The sequence below is a fragment of the Moschus berezovskii genome, chromosome 27 (genome assembly GCF_049115385.1).
Source record: "Moschus berezovskii isolate FMDL1 chromosome 27, NW_MosBer_1.0, whole genome shotgun sequence".
NCBI lineage: Eukaryota > Metazoa > Chordata > Mammalia > Artiodactyla > Moschidae > Moschus > Moschus berezovskii.
The window spans coordinates 40,348,200-40,368,442 of NC_142486.1; the positions used below are offsets into that span (position 1 = coordinate 40,348,200).

General features: G+C 58.0%; 1 protein-coding gene across 1 annotated transcript; it reads right to left on the reverse strand.

Annotated features, from left to right (window-relative positions):
* Positions 1 to 430: 430 nt before the first annotated feature.
* Positions 431 to 18,090, reverse strand: CCNF (cyclin F). The gene is made up of 17 exons (XM_055409247.2): positions 17,965 to 18,090; positions 16,793 to 16,947; positions 15,423 to 15,529; positions 14,432 to 14,499; positions 12,964 to 13,157; positions 12,537 to 12,590; positions 11,788 to 11,892; positions 11,427 to 11,504; positions 9,993 to 10,144; positions 7,832 to 7,996; positions 5,974 to 6,097; positions 5,530 to 5,710; positions 5,120 to 5,207; positions 3,884 to 3,983; positions 3,685 to 3,812; positions 2,963 to 3,132; positions 431 to 2,343 (listed from the first exon to the last, which is right to left on the reverse strand). Exons 1-17 carry the CDS (start codon positions 17,978 to 17,980, stop codon positions 1,865 to 1,867), a joined length of 2,364 nt encoding a protein of 787 aa, XP_055265222.2. The 5' UTR covers positions 17,981 to 18,090; the 3' UTR covers positions 431 to 1,864.
* Positions 18,091 to 20,243: the final 2,153 nt, after the last annotated feature.

The following is a 20,243-nucleotide window of genomic DNA, read 5'->3' on the forward strand; positions in this document are numbered from 1 at the left end:
GAGGACAGACCTGGGAGGGGGTTTCTTTTAAGATAGAGGGGTCCATTTCACTGTTACTAATAGGAAGGTGCCACAGCAGGGAACAGACGCAAAGGAGGGGAGCTGAGGGTGCTGGGGCAAGAGGGGGAAGGGTCACACGGGACCCAGGCAGCCCTGGGACAGCGGTTAGGGTGGGAGCCTCCATCAGCAGCGGCCTGTTTTCTTGCCTAGTATGGGGAGCCTGAAATGAGATTCTCGGTGAGAAAGGGAAGGAGGGGAGAAGACACAGGGAGACCCCACCCCCCAGTCAGGCGGTATTAGGTCCCCACCAGAGTGCTCTCCTGCAGATGCAGGCCGGCCGGGAGAAAGCAGAGAACTTTTGGGTTTTGATAAAGGGCCAAGGGGCCACGGCAGTTCAGACATGCACATCACTCAGCTCCTACTATCCTCATCACATTTAATCCTCACAACACCCCTGTGAGGTAGGTATTGTCACCCCATCGTACAGATGAGGAAACTGAGGCTCACATATGCCTAGGGGCACACAGTCAACAGGGAGGTCTGCAGTCCTGATGCTGGGATTCCCTTACTCAACCACGGCCTACCCAGGGTGCTCAGAATTCACCTACAGCAGCAAAAAAAGATAGCTCCCACAGGGAGTCAAGAGCCCAGAAAAGCCTCTCCAGGCCAGCATCTCCTGGTCCCTGTACTTTGGGTTCAAGAGCATTTGGGGGACACTCCTGGCTAAGTGGTTCTTTCTGACGTTTCAAGAGGAAGCAAAAGCAACAGCAGGTGAGTGTGCTGGGGTCAGCCCAGCAGGGGAGAGCGGTCAGGGTCATGATTCGCAGGAACTCACAGCAGGTTCACTCTCACCCAGCAAGCCAGTCCTCTGGTTCGTGCTTTTCCGTGTCTTGGTCACCTCAGATGTTACAAATGACATTTAATTTTTTCCTGGCTAACATCTCTGGGAAAACTGGTTTTGCCTACAGTGTCAGAAGAGCACCGAGGAGTTTGAATCAAATTTTCATTTTTCAGTTGAGCCTAAATAATGTTGAGAATTTAAAAAAATGTAATACCTTCTATTTTTAATTTTTCTTTTGTTTTTATCCTAGAGGGATGAAGGATGGAAATAAAGACAGGGAAAGAAATGGCCCAGAAATTTAGTGCAGAGAGAGGGTCATGCAGACACCATCTGGTGGGGACACAGACGGACCATTGCAGAAGGGACAGATTTTTAAAGGGAGCTGAGAATATGGGAGGGAGCGAGCCTGTGACCCAGAATCAAGGCCCTCGAGCCCGAGGTTCATGCGCAGTCCACCGCGGTGCCCAGGGCAGAGCTCCCCCATTGCAGGAGGCACCAGCCCATGAGGAAAGGAATGCGTGCCCGAGGCAGGGCAGTGTGGGTGCAGGGATGGCGACGTGCTCAGGGCTGTCAGCTCTCCAGGTACCCCAGACCAAACAGACGGGGGGATGGGGAGCTGTGTCTGGACATTTGGACCACACGTGTTCTCTGCTGTGAAAGCTCAGTTCCTGGGGTGCGGGCAAGTGGGGGGATGTTCGCCCAGGATGTGGGCTGAGTTTCCCAGAGGAAGCAAGACAAGACACGGGAGGGGACAGAGACACAGGACTGACATGGCATGGCATGACTGCTTCGAGGCTAAACTTCCCAAAGAGGAGGATCTGAGTTTTCGTTGTGCTTTAGAGATTCTGATGGCTCGTGATGGGCTCCCCTGGACAAAGAGTCCCTGCCCCTGGATCTCCTCTTGGGTCCCCGTGTGAGGGGCCAGTGGGGATCCGCAGGGATCCGTCTCGTCCCCCGCCCCGCACTAGCACAGCAGCAGGCCCCCCTCAGCGGACGTCCACTGCGGCACACGCTGCGACACACTCACAGCTTCAAGAAGCCCAAGTTCATTTCCTCCTCCTCCTCCTCCTCCTCGCTGTGGGCCAACAGGTTCTTCCTCTTCACTTGCTGTTGGGGAGCACAGCTCTCCGGGGGGCGACACTGTAAACACGACTTCCGGGCATAGTGGTGGCAGGGCTGTGTGTTCAAGCTGCTGCCCGTGGGCAGCTCTGAGGTAGACCGGGGGGGCCCCCCTGAGGCGCGCCCAGAGTCCGTGGGACTCGCGCTGCTGACGGAGGAGTACCCGGATGTCATGATGTCCTTGCTCAGCCCCTGCCTGCTGCACAGCGGGGGCTCTGGCCCTGGGGTCCGCAGTGCCTGGTGGCCCGGCGCCAGCGCCGGCGTGTCCTGGGCACCCCATGCCTCTGCTGGACAGGCCTCCTCGTCGCTGGACTCCTGGCAGCAGTGCTCCTCCGGGCTCAGGTAGACAACGGTGACATCGAGGACGCCGCTGGGAGCCGTCACTGTGGGGGACGGGGAGACGTTGGGGTGAGCCTTGGCCCGGCCGGGACCCAGGGCAGCCTGGAGTCCCGTCTCAGCCACAGCTCCTCAACCTCGTCGGTCAGTCCCCTTCCCTTTGCTTAAAAAGTCGAGGGTGAGGTATGTCCTCCAATCTTGGGGTGACACCCGTGTGACATGGGGAACAGGAAGAAGGGACAACAAATCGTGGCCATCTAATACTTAATCCTGAGTGAACACAGAAACACGCAGTTGGAAAATCCATAGACATGGCCTCAAACCGGGCCCTCCAGTTCCCTTCCCACTGTCTGCAGGGGGCTGACCAGACATGGGGACGGAGCCTTCTGTGGCCTGGCCTGGAGGGACACCCAAGGCACAGAACCCAGCAGGGGAGCGGGGGACACATGGCACAGGATGTTCTAGAAAGATCTTGTCGTGAACGCAGTTGGGTCTGTTCAGTCCCTGCCCCGTGCGGTCCTCCCGGCAGCACAGGTCCGGCCGGGCCACAGCCTGTCCTCCCTGTGGGCTGCAGTGCCGGGCGCTCTGCTCTCCTGGGCTCCTTGGACACGAGCTTCCGCAACCCTGGCCAGCCCCACCCGCCACCCGCCACGGCCTGGCACTCACCGTCGCCCTCCTTCTCGCCCTCGCTCTCCTGGTCGCCCTCGTAGCCCGAGCAGTAGTCCAGGCTCCAGTCCAGGAAGCTACCCAGCAGCGTCTCCTCCTGGCTGGACAGCTCAGCGGTGGGCGTGGTGACGAAACTGCCCCTGTCCTCCTGGAGGCTGTTCTCCCGCTTCCTGGGTGGGGAGGGAGGTGGGCATGCAGTCAGAGGCGGCAGCGTCAGGGGGCCCAGCCTGGTCCCTGGCACGTGTCTGCCCCGCCCCACCCCATGTGCTGTGAGCACCCAGGAAGTGCCCTCAGAGGCTCTCAGCTGATCAGCAGAGGTTGGGCCGGCAGCACAGTGCGGTCCCTGCTTGTCTGGACTTTGTAGGATGAATGGGAGTTCTTTGGGGGAGAGGGGAGCTTATTCCAGGCACCACAGGCAGGACACTGAGACGGAAGAGACGGGGTGAAGGGGACACACAGGGGGTGACGGGGACTGAGTGCCCCAGCCGCTCATCAGGGCACGGCTGGAGCGCTGGGGTGACACGCGGGGGGGCAGCATGGCCCCGGGGGCGCTCCACCTGTGCTCGGGACCACTGAGCCCACAGGGAGCTGGGCTGGAACCAGGCAGGGGAGGAGGCAGGGCTGCAGGCGTTGCAGACCGCCGGCCCAGCTTCCGTTTCCCGGGGACCCCGAGGGCTGCAGGGGTCACACAGGAACCCAGCTGGGCCCGTGGGCTTACTCACCGCTTGGTCCTCCTCCCGGAGGGCGAGCTGAGGAAGGTGTGAATATCGCCTGCGCTGAGGAAGGGCGCAGGTTCCGGGCTCTCCTGTTTCACGCCCAGGGCAGCACACAGTTGGCCGTAGCTCAGCACCTGAGGGGCAGCCAGGGTCAGAGGGCGGACAAGGCCCCGGGTGGGCGGGCCGCCCCCGGCCCCCTCGGTACCTCTTCCAGGCTGATCTCCTCATAACGCTTGTCCTCGAATCGCTGCTTGACGGCCGTGAGAGACACCTGCCTGTAGTCCTTGGGGGCGTCATCGTGGAAGCTACCGACAGACGGACATGTAAGGGACCGCAGGGGGCGGGGAGTGCTGAAACCACCCCCAGGAGGTGCCACCTGCAGCCCCCGCTCAGCGGGAGAGGACCGGACGTCCTCGAAGCTGGCCCAGCACCACCGTGCGGACGCCCGGCAGCCCCTCAGTTAACCCGAGAGCCACCTATGACCCGGCGCCCACTCCCAAGTGTGTCCCCGAGAGAAAGGGGGGCAGAGGTCCCCGTGGAGACCTGGACACAGTTGTCCACGGCAGCAGGAAGGCAGAAAACCCCCAAATGTCCGTCAGTGCACAGATGGAGAAATAAGACAGGGCCTCTCCACCCAGGGGCTACCTGCAGTGGAGACACCGTGTAGGCGGGAGGCTGCCTCACACCTACAGGCCTCACGGTGTGTGAGCCCGTGAAGCGTCCAGAACAGGAAGGAGAGGAGTGTTGCGGTGGGGGCCGGTGGGGAGGGGACACCTGAAGGTATTAGGGAGGCAGGATAGGTTTCTTTTGAGGGAGATGTTCTTTGATTGATGGTGGTGATGCCTGCACAACTCTATACCAAAAGCCTGTCGAATTGCACACTTAAAAAAGAGTTTCGTTTGTAAATAAATATTTCCAGTTTATTTGGATTAAAAAAACAAAAACACCAGGGGAAGATAGCAGGGAGGCGGAATCACCCAGCCCCTTGGGTGGGGGAAGGGGACGATGAGGCAGCGTGGCCTGAGAAAGGAGGGGCCTGGGGGCTTCAGCAGACGCAGTGCTGGTGGAAACAAGTGGGAGGAGCGAGGCTGCCATAGAGGGGAGGGGAAGGGATGAGGGCCTGAGGCAGGCGCGGCCAGCCTGTGCCCCAGGCTGCAGTCTGCCAACCTCAGCCTCCGGCAGTGAGTTACTGCCATCGTGAGAGGCCGTTTTTTCTTATGATCTACTGTCTGTGAGTTAGGTTTGGGTGGGGAGGAGCTGCTGCCCACACGGCAAACATTAAAAATGTGTGTACTAAGCAACATGGCCCTGGGACTTCTAAACGTCAACCCTGAGAGCCGCAGCTCACGGCCCGACAGCCCTCCTGTGACGTGAACCCCCTCTCGACCCACGGTGTGGAGGACGTACCCTGTGTGTGGGGCTCGCTTCCTTACACACTTACCACTTCTGATGAAGACTTAAGACACAGGGAATGAGGTCTTCACAGGAGAAGCCAGTGAGGTCCCACAACTGGGTGGTCCAGGGCTGCGCTGCGGAGGGAAGTCAGGGTCGTGGGGCCGCCTTGACACCCACAGCCCTGGTGGTTCTGGGATGCAGCTTCCTATGGCTCAGCGCTGAAAAGGCCCTGTGCCCAGGACATGCATGCCCGTTGCACCCCACAGGGGGAATACCAAGCCACCCCCAGACAAAGGCTCTTAGTGCATCCTGCTGCCTCCTCCTCAGGAGAGAGGAGCATGCTGCTTTGTCTCCCTCCCTCCCCCAGACCCGAGCACCAGCTCATGATTCCCGGAGACCCTCGCCCACCGGCTCAGCCCGGATTCAAGAGGCGGGCGGGAAGGGCTGGCTGCTTACTCTGCCCGTGTGTCAGCCTCGCCAGCAGCAGGGCGGCCGCAGCCAGGTGGGCCGGGGTGTAGCTGGCCAGGCTGGTGTGCAGCAGGGAGAGCTCACAGAGGAAGCCGCACAGGTGCTGGGTTCTTGGCGCCATGGGGACCAGCGTCAACAGGACATCCTTGTAATCGACCACGGTGGGGACCTGGGGGGACGGGGGTGTGGACGTGGGGTCGCGGCATGCAGAGGGCCCTCTGCCTGCTTGGGGGAGGCAGGACCGCAGACACGCTGCCCTCCTAGTGGCCAGCACAGAGCCAGGCACGCTGAGCGGCTGTGGCCTCACGCCCTCTGGATCCCAGAGGGCTTCCCTGAACAAAGAAGCCCAGAGCCACACACGTGCCCTCTGCTCCTCCCCTCCCCGGCGTGACTCGGCTTCTATTCAGGAGGAAAAGGCGAGTGGTCGCTTACCCGGATCTTCCCGTCCAGGGCCGAGATGATCTCGCCCATCATCCTCACCAGGTCCTCGTACTTGTATGTGTTGTCTGTAAGCCACACGGCCTCCCGGATCGTCAGGATCTCTTTGCTGATGAACCTGGAGTGTGTCAACAAGGTGTCTGAGCTCACACTCCTCAGTGGGCTTCAGGCTTCAGTGATGGGGTGGGGAGTCCAGCGAGTTGACCTGGCTGTCCCCGGTGGGTGAGGTTAACTGGAAAGGTCATATGAGCCTGTTGGAGAGGCTGACAGGCAGGGGTACGAGCGACACAGGCTCGCGGCAGGACAGTGGCTGGGCTGCTGGGCACGCAGGTGTTTCTGCAAAATCCAGCCATTAAGGGTGTGAGCAGCCAATCCTCTTAACCTCCCGATGGATGAGGGTTTGCCCTGCCTTGTGCCAGCCGCTCCGGAGCGAGCATGAACAGCTTCAACCCAGAAGGCAGGCGAGTCAGCTGAATCAGAGCCAGAGGCTGTCTGGAAGTGTGGACCCAGCCTGGAGTCAGGCTGAGGGACTCGGGCAGTCCTTAGGCAGGTGGTCACCCTGTTCTCTCCTCTCTCCCAGCGCCAGCTAGCAGGGGACACGCCGGTCCAGCGGCCTCTGAGGGCCCCTCCCCACGCCAGGGTGATGGGGGCCAAGCCCACAGATGCTCGGTCACTCTGCGGCTCCCGCGGTGGCTTGGCTAAGGACAGGGCAGTGGGGACCGCAGGTATAGGGGGGGTGTGATGTCGAGAGGGGTGGATGTGAGCCTGTGCTTGGCCAGCAGCAGGTGCTGCTTTCAGAGTGGACGGAGGAGTGTTTCAGCCCCTAAAATTCTTTTAAAGCGATTATCTCACGGCTGGTCCCCCGGTCTCTGGTGGCAAGGACATAAACCATGCCGTTTAGACCTTGGGAGGCTGGGGACCCATCTGTCAGCCCTCTCTGGTGACAAGACCCAGAGCTCCAGGTTCCAAGGTACATGTGAGAGGTGCTGGACCGCGTGTGGCCTGTGCTCACTGGGTCTGAGCCCCGCTCCCTCTGCCTGTGGACACCCTGCTTCCCTGGCCACCAGGAAAATACAGCGCCCAGTTCCCATCAGGGCCACAGGACGGAGCTCGCCGCAGGCGTGGACCTGCTGGCCTCAGGGGCCATGGCAAGTGGCAGAAAGCAAGTCAGGGCCTCAGGCGCCTGCATGAGCTCATGAAGCAGATACACTACACCCCAGTGACACACGCCTCTGGGTCACTGTGCCAAAGATAGACCAGTCCTCCGTAGTTGACACCACTGTGTGCAGCGAGCCTGCCCCTCACCTCCTAAGCCTTATAGATAGGCACTGCCCGGGCAATAGCAGACCATGGAGGAGAAAGCTGCGACATGCATGGTGGGATGGGCCACCCACACTGTGTTCAAAGGCAAAACTGGGTGGAGAGGCGCTGGTTTAAGGTGGACTTCCGTCTTAAGGTGGCTGACGGGAAGGGTCAGAATAGCCACCTCTGAGGAGCTCGCATCCTGTCCACGGGGTAGGAGCGGGTGTGAACCTGGCTGGACGTGCGTCTCTGGACACAGAGCTGACAGCCTGGCTCAGAAGGGCAGCCGGCTGTGGCCTCCCTCATCTCCGTGTTGCCCTCAGGGGCCAGGGGAACAGGGTTCCTGCCCAAGCGAGCCCACCACACGGGATGAGCAGAAGCTGCCCACGCACGGAGGGTCAGCCCTGCCACCCCTGTGTTGGGAGGACAACCTGCTCTGGGCACCCTTGAAATAAGAACCCCGTTATCATGAGATGGGGCGCCGAGGACCTGTTCATCCCACTGAGAAGCCAGCCTGTGACCTGGGCAGGGCTGGCCGGGGGTTTCTCACCGGGTACAGATGACCATGCAGGCGATGCCCAGCAGCTGCAGCCGGTACCGGGGCACCAGCCGCCTCCGCAGGTACCGGTCCACGCACTCCACAGTCAGGTGGAGACACAGGCTTGAGAAGTCCTTCATTGTTGCGACCTCCACCAGCCAGTCAATGAGGATGTACCTGTGGGAAGAGTGCTGCCCCTGAACACCAGGCAGAGCCTCTGCGGGGCCCCGAACCTCATGGGGTCCTGTCTCCCACTCCCCAAACCTCACGGGGTCCTTTCTCCCGCTCCCCAAACCTCCACGGGGTCCTGTCTCCCAGTCCTGCCCAACCATCCATCCTGAGGGGCAAGCGGTCACTTCAAGTGTCACGGGCTTATGCCAGCAGCCGTCCGAGGGGCTGGGGGCCCCACCACTCCTAACGTGGTTCCTAGGAGGCAGGTGGGAATATACATGTGGCCCCGGCCCACCCCCACACTGGGGCCCCTGGCACTGGATGAGCCTGGACCATCACTTATAAGGGGGCAGAGCGGGTCTGCTCTGGAGACTGGGAACAGGTCACAGGTTAAAGGTTACTGTCCTGGAAACCTGTCTCCTCCCTGAAGAACTCTCACCATGGGGTCATTTGTCACAACCTCCTGCAGTTGAGCAAAGAGCCAGGAATGCAGCTCAAGCAGGATGCACTGAGCCCGGGCGCTCGAGCTCTCAGCCACCAGGCAACCATGACGGAGGGATTGGGCTGCAGAGCTAGCAGACACAGGGTCCCTCCTCCTTGATGGCGCCAAGGCCAAGCCAGGACCCTGACGTCACAGGGGACACTGCATGCAGTGGCAAGGATGCCCGGACGGGGTGGACAAAGGAGAGGAGAGGGGAGAATAGAAGCCAGAGAGACGAGCTGTGATGGTGACGGGCTCTGTGCAGGTGGAGGGCGGCTCCAGGTGGGCAGCCAGACAGGAGCATGTTTCTCAGGCAGAGGGAAGGCACAGGGGGGTGAGGGCAGAGTGAGCAGGGGAGCAGAGGGGGAGGCCAGGAGGAATGCCCAGGGGTGTGAGGGTCACACCAGTCACGACTGGGAGCAGAGGACGATGCTCCCTGTGCGGACACCCTAGATAAACGCAATGATCTGACAAAAACCAACCAACTGAACCATACACTTTAAAGTGGTTAAACCTGAAACTAATGTTGGAAATCAATTATAACTCAACTAAAGAAAAGGAAGAAGTCAGCTGTTGTCTGACATGGAGGAAAACAGACAGATGCTCAACATGGGGCTGAAATAATATTATGTTATTATTTCAATAAAACTACTTTAGCTCTTGAAAAGCAAAAACGGTTGTTTATGTTAACCCTTACTCCCAACACACAAAAGGAATAGCAACAGTGTCCCCCCACCCTCCCGCCAAAAAAAGGGCAGACTGGGAGGGCACAAGGCGGGAGGGGCACCACCAGTGCAGGTCCAGGACTCAGGAGCACAGCAGCTTGGGATTCCCCTGGTGGTCCAGTGGCTGAGATGCCAAGCTCCCAACCTCCCAGTGCAGGGGGCCTGGGTTCGATCCCTGGTTAGGGGACTAGATCCCACATGCCGCAACTAAGACCTGGTGCAGCCAGATAATTCTTTAAAAAGCAGCTTGGTGACATTTAATGTGGGAGCAGGGGACACTGCACCCCTGCTGTGAGCGGAGACCTAGCAGCACAGCCAGGGCCTGCCCGTTATACATCTAAAATGCATTTGAAATCCCTAGCATAAGCTTGAAGAATTATTCACATTTTCCACTTTGCTTTCTAACATGTTCTGTGATTCTAACAGTGTGTCATCTCCAAACTTCAGAGGAAAATGGACTTGCGGGAAGAGGCAGGTCACGGGGTTCCAAGGCTGCAGGCCCCCACTTCCCCTGCCGACACTGATGTTCATGAGGATAGGTTGGAAAGAAAAGGCGGTTTCTCTGGCATCATTTTAGAAAGATGTTTAAAGTGGTTTAACACTCTCTGAGGCCTAAAAAGGGAAACTGGAGAGAACAGACACTCATATGGGAGTTTTTTTTCCCCCAAAGCCTTAGATAACTTGGGCATTACTGGTTTTAGAAAACACACACACACGGGGGGGGATCCCAGTGGGGCTGACGACACAGTGGGCCTGTCACAGGACCTTGTCACCGTGAGCAGTGTGGGCCCCTCACCTCATCGTGTCATTGAGCCCCTTCTGTACAGAGAAGACCCTCTGCTTATCGACAGCGTGGGAGGCCTGGAACAACTGGCAGACTATCTCGCTGCAGGCTTTTGCTTCCAATCCGAGCTGGTGTCCGTGTGCACAGGCTTTGGCTAGAGACAGCTGCGGGCAGAAGAGTCGTGGGGTGAGCAGGGGCCAGGCCCTTCCTGTCTGTCAACACCCTGGCCCACTTACACCCTCTAAGCCTGCCGGAACAGGAGGGCCAAAATTTTACTTATGCTTTTGGAAGTAACTAATAAGTCATGGTAAAACGTTTAAAAGGGACAAAAGGTACAGAACGGGAGGTCAGCCCCTTCTTGCCCTGTTCTTCCTCTGAGGAGGTTTCTGTTGGCTTTGTCACCTGGGGGGCCGCCGCTGTGTAGGCTTGTGCACCTTCTGCTCATGCGGCCGACCCCCAGGCACTGCCTGTGCCCTGACACTTCCTGGAAGGCCTGCTCGGATTGTCACCCCACTCACAGGAACACCGAAGACTATCTTATCACATCTTGGCTGGCACAAACTGCTCTCCTTGAGAATACTTATTTTCAGAAGTTACTAGCTAGTCACCCAGAAGCAAAGAATATGTGTGTGTGATCTGCTCGTGGGATCGGCCATGACCTCTCTAAACAGGCGCCTTTCCGATGAGCAGTGAGGTCATACCTGCCCCATATTTTGACGGCTTGTATTTACTTCCTTGTTTCTGAGCATACTGAGGCCTCGTGTACTTCTATGGGGCCTTACTGTTCTTACTGATAGTCTGACCTTGTCTTAGAAACACACTGTTGATTGTTACATTTCTTGTAAACTTGCTACATGCCTTTCTGGACACAAAAGTTATAATGGTCTGTGATGTGTGGGCATCCCTGCTGGGGACTTTGTCCTGAGTTTTTAAGGGCCAGTGACTGAAGCCCCAACTTGGTGGGGTCACAGGTACCAGCTTGGCCAAGGGAGACTTCCTCTGATTTGTCTGGAAACAGTGACTTCCTTACAGCTGCACAGGGACATGTCTGGTGAACGCCAACTACAACCCTCCAATGTCCAGGTCCAACGCTGGACAACCTGGTGAGGGGTCAGATACTGGGAAGAGGATAGTGTTCCTCATGCCAATCTGCTCTAAGGGGCCTCAGGTCCCGCTGCCAAGATGCTATCCCTGCAGGCCGGCTTTAGGGAGCTGTCCACACTCTGACAGCAGCTCTGGTTGGTCCACGGCATGTGGGAATGGCAAGGCTGGCTGTCTTCGGTGCCATGGGCAAAGCGTCCCCAGGCTGCCCTCCGTGCACACCTCAGAGCTGACCGCCTTCAGAGCTGCCCCGCCATGAGCGCCCCCCGCCCCCGCAGGAGCCTGGCAGCCCCGCCCTGGGGCCCCAGAGAGGAGGCATTGAGACCAAGCTGGCTCCCAGCTCACCTGCGCTTCCCAGCAGCCTTTGGCAGCAAAGTCCCTGAGCTTCCGGAAGCTGTGGAGGCACCGTCCGGGGTCCAGCATCTGTCAATGTGAGATGCCCTTTCATGGGCATGTCTCTGGAGGAACTCAGAACCAACCCCCGGGGTTCTTCAATGTTCCCCCAAGACCCCCAGAGGGGCCCCAGCTGGGCCTTCCTTCTAGCCCTTATTCCCCCGAATGGTGGTGGTTGTTCCCAGAGTAGAGCTGAGAGCAGCCCTGGGGGCCCCATGAGGACCCCCTGCGCTGGCAGACCCGTCCAGGGCTGCTCTGAGACCGCGCCTCTGACTAGCATCACCCACGCTGTCCCAGACCTGGGCCCACTCACGTCCATCCGCCTGTCACTCTCCCAGAGGAGGTATGAGCTGGTCAGACACCCCTGGTTAGCGGACTCTTCAAACAGGTTCCGAGCCTGCTTCTGTTTCTCTTCATCCTAGAATAAGTAAGAACACATGCAGCGCTCACCTTTAATAAAACGAGTTAACTAAATTAGCAGAGAAACAACTTCCCTGAAGATACGCGATGTGAGAACCGTGGTGGCCCGAGCCCACGAGCTCTGCCCTCGGGTCCTGCCTCCTCCTGCCTGGGGCTGGGCTGGCCTCGGCCCGAGCTGCCAGCACGGTCTGCCCACACGGTTTGCCCGCACGGTGATGGAGGTGGGGGGTGGTGGAGATCCCCAAGGCCCTCCGGCTCCTCACTCACACCCCGCTTCCTCCCTGCTGCGGTCAGAGCGCCTGTCGCCAGAGGCCACCACCCTCCCCAAACAACCGCGGGGGTGCCTTTCACGCTCCTGCTAAGTGGAGACTTTGTGTGAGGAGGTGGAGGAAGCCGCTGAGCGGGCTGGGAAGCACAAAGGCCCGTCCTGCCTATCAGATGCTCTGGCTCCACCGGCTGCACAGACAGGGTTCCTCTCTGGGAGACTTGGGGGCCTCCTCCCGCAGCCTCTCATGAGCGTTCCAGACCTCAGTGCTTGCAACTGCTGGAGAGGCGAGCAGCACAGAGCCGCAGACCCGCTGTGCTCGGTGCCCACCCGGGCCAGGACGCTGAGCAGCACAGCGGGTGGACGAGAGGACTCACCTCGAAGAGACTCAGCACCCTCCCCAGGCAGTGCAGTATGGACGCCCTGTGGGTCTAGAGAAGAAAGGGTGACTGTCGGTGGGGAATTTCCTGGGGCCCCCGATCCCAGCCACATCCCATGCAGGTCCTCTTGCTCCCCAGTCTGCCTTGACTCCAGGCCTCTGCCAACCGCCACATGGAGCCTCTGGCCGTCCTTCTCCACGGGCACTCTGTCTGCAGCCCCGCCCCGCCCCCAGGCCCCCAACCCTGGCTCTGAGGTCTCGCCGGCTGCTGGTTGTTTGCAGACGCTCCCATATTTGCACTGTTTTCCGAGCCTCCGCTGCCCTCGAGTCCCTGACTTCACACGGTCCGTAGCATCTCCCCTCAGGGCTGTCTCATCTCCTGGGACCCTGTGGGGTGCCCCACCCGCACTCCGGCCGGGACTCACTTTCTGTAGCTGGCACTCCGCCCTGAGGCTCTCATGAACCACAGCCTTGCAGCAGCTCCCGGACACCGACCAAGGTGGGCGGATGAAGAGCCAGATGAAGGGTGCGGCGCCCACGCTCAGCCGCTCAGCCAGGCTGAAGTAGCGAGAGGCCTTCCGGCCATTCACTTCTGCCCGGGCCTCGTCAGACACCGACACTGCAGAGGCGGACAGAGCGAGCTGGGATGTCTCTGGGGGCAGGCACAGCAGCACCCCCAGTCCTTTCGGAAAGTCTAGGCCTTAGGCCACTGCCACGCAAGATTGCTGGTGTTTTAGGACAGAAGAGCCGGGATGGGGGCTCCACGCTTTTCTTCCTGTGTTTCCTGAACCAAGTGCCCTGTGGCTCCTCCCACAGCTTGGATTCTGAAAATCCAGGAAGGTGTCCCCCACCCCCACACCATGGAGGTAACACAGGGCCACCCTCCTGTGGGCAACTGCTGCCCAGCCCAGTTAACGGGGGTTTCTTTCTGGGGTGACAAGAACATTTCAGAACAAGGGGTGTTGGTCGCACAGCTCTGTGAAGACACCGACTGGGCCGTACACTGATGGGTGAGCTGAGCGGTGGGGATTCTCTGGGCAATGCCCGGATGAGGGGATGATCAGATGACGGGAGGGTGGGCACAGGGCGGCTCATCGTCTCCACGTCAACAGTCCGGTCAACCAACTATGACTGGGGCAACCTCTCAGCAAGATGCCAGGTCTTTTAGAAGCAGAAAAATGGCGGAGGTACTCAAGACTTTATGCGTTTGGGAGCTAGGACAGGATGACGTGCAGGCTCATTCCTTAGTAAGCCCAGCAGACTGGCAGGAGTTGGGAGAGAGGGTCCTATCAGGCTCTTTCGAGAAGCACCTGCCCCAGGGGGTGAAGGAATCTAGGTACCAGGCTGGCTTTGGCCTGCTTGGACTTGCCTCCTGCCGAGGGCCTTGGTTCCCTCCCTGTGTTACTGACACCAGGCTGTGACCGCCGCCCCAAGTCCCTCAGACGAGCTGTGGCCAAGGAGAGGAGCTGGCGTCTACCCGTGGGCTACGGTGTTAACTAGGGAGTCAGGAGAGCTGGCTCGCCTGAGAATCCCCCATTCCAAGTCTCTGCTCAGAATCACTCGTTGTCAATCAGTAAGAGATGACCTACAGAATGAAAGCTCATCAATGGGTCCCTGAGCAGGACACCTCTCTGACACAAGCTCCCAAGATACAATGGTACACAGCCAGACACGGCAGGAGCAGCGACTAAACTATTAACACGGGCAAGGGCTTATGTGAGTTCTATTTTTCTTTTTTCTGACTGCAATGTATGGCATGTGGGGATTGAACCTATGCTCCCTGTGGTGGAAGCTCGGAGTCTTAACCCTGGGCCCCCAGGAAGTCCCTAGCGCTCATTCTACAGTGTCAGCACCAAGCAGGGCGAGGCCAGCCCCAGACCCGGCAGCACTCACAGCCTTCGTTGTAGAGGTAGGCAATACCCAGCTTCACGGCAGCTTCAAAGTTCCCTTTCTCAGCAGCCCTGGAACAACAGGAACATGAGACACTGCATGATTTTATTCTGTTAGGGTAATGTTCTACCACAGCACCTAAAACTACAGCACTTCCTTTTGTTTCTGGTAATGCGACTAAACATCTATTATCCATGACACGCTACAACACGGATGAGCCTTAAAAACACGCTTAAGTGAAAGAAGACAGTTACAACAGGCCACACAGTGTATGACCCCACTCGAATGAGATGCCCGGGGCAGGCAAATTAATGGAGACAGACAGTAGATGAGAGGTTGTCTAGGGTCTGGATTACTATTGGGAAAATAGGGAGGGACTGCGAATGGTTATGCGGCTTCATCCAGGGGTCATGAGAAGGTCCTAAAGTCAGACAGTGTGGATGATTGCACAACACTGTGAATATATTAAAAACCACTTGATCAGTACACTCTAAGTGGGTGGACTGTATGGTTCGTGGACTATGTCTCAGGCAGCCTGCCTGTGACCACGGGCACACTGTATGGCTCCTGGCCCCTCTGGCTCTTCCTCCAGGTCTCAGTCGGAGGGGGTGGGATCAGCCAGGGAATGTAATGCACTAGGATTCAAACCACGTGTTCCTGACCAAAGTAAGAGAAATAAGAAGTTTCCACCTGCAGGTGACCTGCATCTGAGCCACACGGGATGGGTCACAGCCTCAGCGGACCTTCCGGAAGCACCACTGTGACTAATGAGTGGCAGGCCTGAGCTGGAGGTGTGGATGACCCGTGACCGTGCTGGAAGTCGTGTGACTCAATGGGTGAGGTCTACACGCTCAGTCACTCCCTGGGGGATATGGTATTGGCAGGGGGCTACGAGCACAAGGAAAATTGTGGCCAGGTCCGGCCCTGAGACAGTCTGGCGTGGTGGGGAAGGCCAGGAGTGAGAGGAAGCCCGGCTGCTCTCGGGTGCAGATACCTTTCAAAGAGCTTCAGGTTCCCCGGAGAAGGCCACAGCTCCTGGAAGCTGGCGCATGCCCACACGCTGGCATGGTTGTCCACCAGGTACTTCAGGTGGGAATGCACCTGAGGAACAACGGGAGTGGGGTGGGGGGTTATCAAGGGGCTACACGGAAGCCCCGCTTCTGGAGCTCTTGAAGACAGGGTTAGACAGACGTAGGGTCTCCTGTCTCCCTCCGACCCTACTGGTAAGGCCTCCTGGGCTCTGTGTATCAAACTAACTAGCAGCTGCTTTGAACAGAGAAAAGAAATCAGACACAACTTTCTCTGTGGTTCTAAAGGTGGGGACAGGTCCTGGAAGTGGGGGTAAGCACTAGGCTGAGAAACGGGATATAATGCTATATACCTGCAACGACCAGGAAACCAACTCTAAGGCTAACGGGTAGGTCAGAAATCTGTTTTGAGCTCCTCTACTTAGAGATTTGCTAGTGGAGGCACAGCTGGAACCTGTGGGGGGGTCAATGGGGGCACTCAGAAAAAACTGAAACACATGACAGCAGCCTCAGGCAGGACCTCTGCCCTGAGTGCTGGCAGGCAGTGACCAGGCCTGGGGCCCTGAGCACAGGTAAGCATTTTAAGTGCAAAAGCTCCCACTGCCATTGGAAATGGCCCCTGCAGATGTTATGAACGCAATGGAGACAGGTTTGGGAGTCAGACAAATGGGTTCTTGTGGGTGTTCCCCCACTAATTTGCTGGATGCCCTTGGTTAAGCGGCTCAGGGTGAGCCTGCAGTTCTGATATCTGCACAATAAGGCCCAGAGTCCCTTTTAGCACTGGATATTATATGGGATTTGTCCTCATGAGGGCTTCCCTGGTGACTCAGATGGTAAAGAATCTGCCTGCAATGCAGAAGGCCCAGGGTTCAATCCCTGGGTCAGGAAGATCCCCTGGAGAAGGAAATGGCTAGCCACTCCAGTATTCTTGCCTGGAGAATCCCATGGACAGAGGAGCCTGGTGGGTTATAGTCCATGGGATCACAGAGTTGAACACAACTGAATAACTAACACTTCTACTTCACACCATCCTCAAGAACATACTCTTTTTCTTCTTAATACTGTCTCATTTCTTGAGGGATTAAAATTTCACTGCCAGGAAAAGGTACTTTCTCAGTTAAAATAAACACTGCAAAGACCAGACTCAAACCTTGGTGTCCTACGTTTTTGCTTTCCTGCCATCAGAACAACCTCAAATGTCTATTACCAACATCACCGTTGTGGATCATCTACCCTTATTGGTAGCCAGAGCTTTTGTTCTGTCATTTGAGACATGAAGCCTTCGCGGTAAAACCAACAATGCCAGGGCTGACACTGTGTTCCACTGACAACTTACAGCTCGGACAGCGAGGATATCTCCAACAGAAAGCCATTTCAGGATATGAAAGAGCGCATCTTCAGGGAGATTCAAGATTGTGAGGTTTCGAGGTCTCCTTCTTATTCTCCGCTTTGAAGGATAACAGAAACACTTGGCACACCTACAGTGGATCACTTAAGAAAAAAAATCGGAACGGTTTAAGTGATGTGCTGGAAATGAATTCTGCTGGTATGAAAAGTTACATCTGAACATGTTTTAACAGTTACTGGTCCTCTGCCCCAGCCATAGTTACAGTCCCAAAGATTAAATAAAGAAGTGGTAGTGGTATAAGAGACATCTTCATTCATTCAAATATTTGATAAATGTTTATGATGAGTAGTAATCATGTAACCTGGCCATTGGGAAACTGTCTGACCCAAAACCCAGATAACAACGAGGAAGAAAGGAAGAGCAGACAGTGTTGATGATGATTAGCCAGGGAGACGCCTGTACCCTAGCTGATTTCTTTGCTTCTATTTGCACACCTGACTAAAACATGAAATGTTAATAAGGATTTGAACAATCAGGTTTTCGAGTTCAAATTCGTTGGGTCCACCCTTCAGAGAAACCAAGGGTGGGCTTGGAGGGCAGGCCAGTCCCAGGTCTGTAGATGTCAGAGCTGTCTGGCCAGTCTAAGGGTCCTCTGAGACCCTTACAGGGGGTCCCTCCAACTTCAACTCCAGCAACTCTCCTCCCTCCAAGCAGAGGAGCTTGTGGCAGAAGGAGCCATCCCTGACGTTTCACCTGGTTCTTCATCCGCTCCGTCCTCCAGTCTCCACGGGAGGTGGCTGCTCCACCACCCGCAAGCTCCCTGCTCAGGGTGTGTTCCTGCCCTCTGCCCTCGTTCCTCACTCGGGCTTCCCATCAGTAATTAACCTAAAGCGAAAGCCAAGCGCATATCGACCGATCCTAGCTTTTCCTCACTCGCCCTGCCCTAGGACAGCCACGGTATAACTACGGAAACCTCGGCGGCGCTCACGGCCCTGCACAGGTGGCGGTCCCCTCGCGCCGCTTTCTCGTGGAGCCGGGCGCCGCTGGGTATTTAAACCGCGCGCCGGGCAGGCGCCGTCGGGACGATCCGAACCCCGGGCCGAAAGGCTCAAGCTGGCCCCACTCAGTCTGGAGACCGCTCCACCGCGCCCCGCGCTCACCGCCTCCGCTCCCCATAGCCGTCGCCGCTGCCGTGGCCGCCACCGCCGCCGCCGCTGTGGCCGCCAGACCCGCCCGCGGGCCCAGAGCGCGCCTCCCCACGCAGGCGCAGACCCGCCCGCCTCCCGCCTGAGTTTTCAAACGCGCCGGGCGTTCCCATTGGCCCACCACGGGGGGCGCGCGCCACTACCTCGCCGGGCTCCGCCCCTAGCCACGCCCCATCGGCAGCGGGCGCCCGCGACTGGCTGCGCCAGGATGCGAATTCGAACGCCGGCTGTTAATTGGTGGAGACTGCGCGGCCGCCCCGCCTCCCCGGCACGGGCTGGGGTCTGAAGGAGCGCGGCTCCCGGGCAGCCAGCAGGGGAGTTCCTGGGTCCTCTCCGCCCCGCTTTGACCTGCCCTATTCTGGGATTCGGCCTTACCGCTGACTCTGCAGCAGAGGTCCGGACGACCGGAGCCCATGGCGCACAGTGGGTTGTCAGTGAAGGTCTGAGCGGACCGGGGTCTCTGAGCTCGGACCCCGACGCGGTCTTCTACCTGCGTGGACGCAGGCGAGCCGGCGCCCGTGGGAGGCACCTCACCGAGGCTGCCCCCTGACCTTAGTGGCCCGCACCCTGAGGCCGCAGGCCCTGCTTCCCGTCCTTGCTTCAGGCAAGGAGATCCTTGGTTCTGTGCCGCGTCGCTGTTGGCATAGATTGCAGGGCAGAAACAGACCTGGGTGACTCATCCAGCACTTCTGACTCCTTCCCTTGAAACGTGGCTCACCCTGGACCCCTCCTCCATCCTTCCCAGGGCAAGCCCTCACCGTCTCACCCGGACCTTGTCAGTCCTTAACATCTTCTCGAGGTCAATTGGGAGCCCACTAAAACAGAAGAGCACACCTGCTTGCTTTAGTGGCTACAACATGTTGTTCACCCAGGTATTAGGCGGTGCCCACCAGGCCTTGTCTTTCAGGAACCGTCTCACATCCCACCTCCTCCGTGAGCTATTCTGACAAGGAAAGAAATGCGACTTCTGGCAGAAGTGCTTGATGGCCGAGGACACAGTGGTTTTTCCCAGAGAAGCCAGGGAATCTGGGTCAAGGCTCTCTTCTTACCCTTTTCCTGAGGCCTCAAACTGTGCTCTGTCCCCCCACCCCTCACGCTGCTCTCTGACTCCATCAGGGTAATCGTTCTGTGCTCAGCAGCTGAACACACACAGAAGCCAAGGTGCCAAACCTCCAAGCCAGTCTGGAGTAGGAGACAAGTGAACAGATGATCACAGGCGGCTATGAGGCCCTGGAAGCCGGGTGTGAGGAGGTGGGGGTGGTGTGTGCAGAAGAGGAGTGGGTAGAGCAAAGCACGCCTGGGGCCTGCTCCACCCCAGAGGAGGGCAGGCTTCCAGCCCCCCCCTCGCACACCTGTTCCCACTGGTTGCAGCTGCCCCTTGGATACTTGGTCTTCCTCCCCCCATACTGTCACTGTGTTGCTGGACTCAAGGCAGAGGACCAGCTCTGAGCAGTCACAAGAAAGGGTGGGAAGTGGGGCCAGCGATGGCAGACCCCACACTCCCTCCTGGAGCTTGGCTTAGAAGGGAGGGAGAGGGCCACCTGCAAAGGAGCCCAGCGGGGCTTGTGAGAGGGGTTGGCGTGACCACGCTGGAGAGAGAATCTGTGTGCCCGGGCCCTTCTTGGAGGAGGGCCCTCATGACAAAGGTGCAGGGCCACACCCATGCACACTCAGGCTTGATGGTCCCAGCTCACAGCCTTCGCTCACTGCCTCTCATGCCTGAGCTGCATCAGAACACAGATTGCTGGACCGCACCCCCCAAACTTCTGATTCAACGGTGCTGGGGTTGGGCGCAAGAACCCACATTTCTAACAAGTTTCTGAAGAGGTGGATGCTTCCAACCAGGAACCCCACTTGAGAACTTCTGCCGAGGTGAATCCTGGCTCTGCCATCATCTGACTGTGGAAAGTTGCTGGATGTCTCTAGGTCTCAGCTTACTCTTCCAGGCAATGGGGATAATAATTGACTACATCACAGGTTGATGGAGGGCCACATACAGGTTAGGGTTAGTGGTAGGGCCAGGGCAGAGAACAGATGGAGTCACACAAATCGAAATATTGAAAAATGGTGACTTAGGTTTGCAAACTTGTCCACCTTCTCTTGCCTCCTACCTTCAGAAGCATGGCCCTGTTACGCCGTGGTCAGGAGCATGGCCCTGTTATACCGTAGTCAGGAGCACGGCCCCGTTATACCGTAGTCAGAAGCACAGCCCTGTTATACTATAGTTAGAAGCA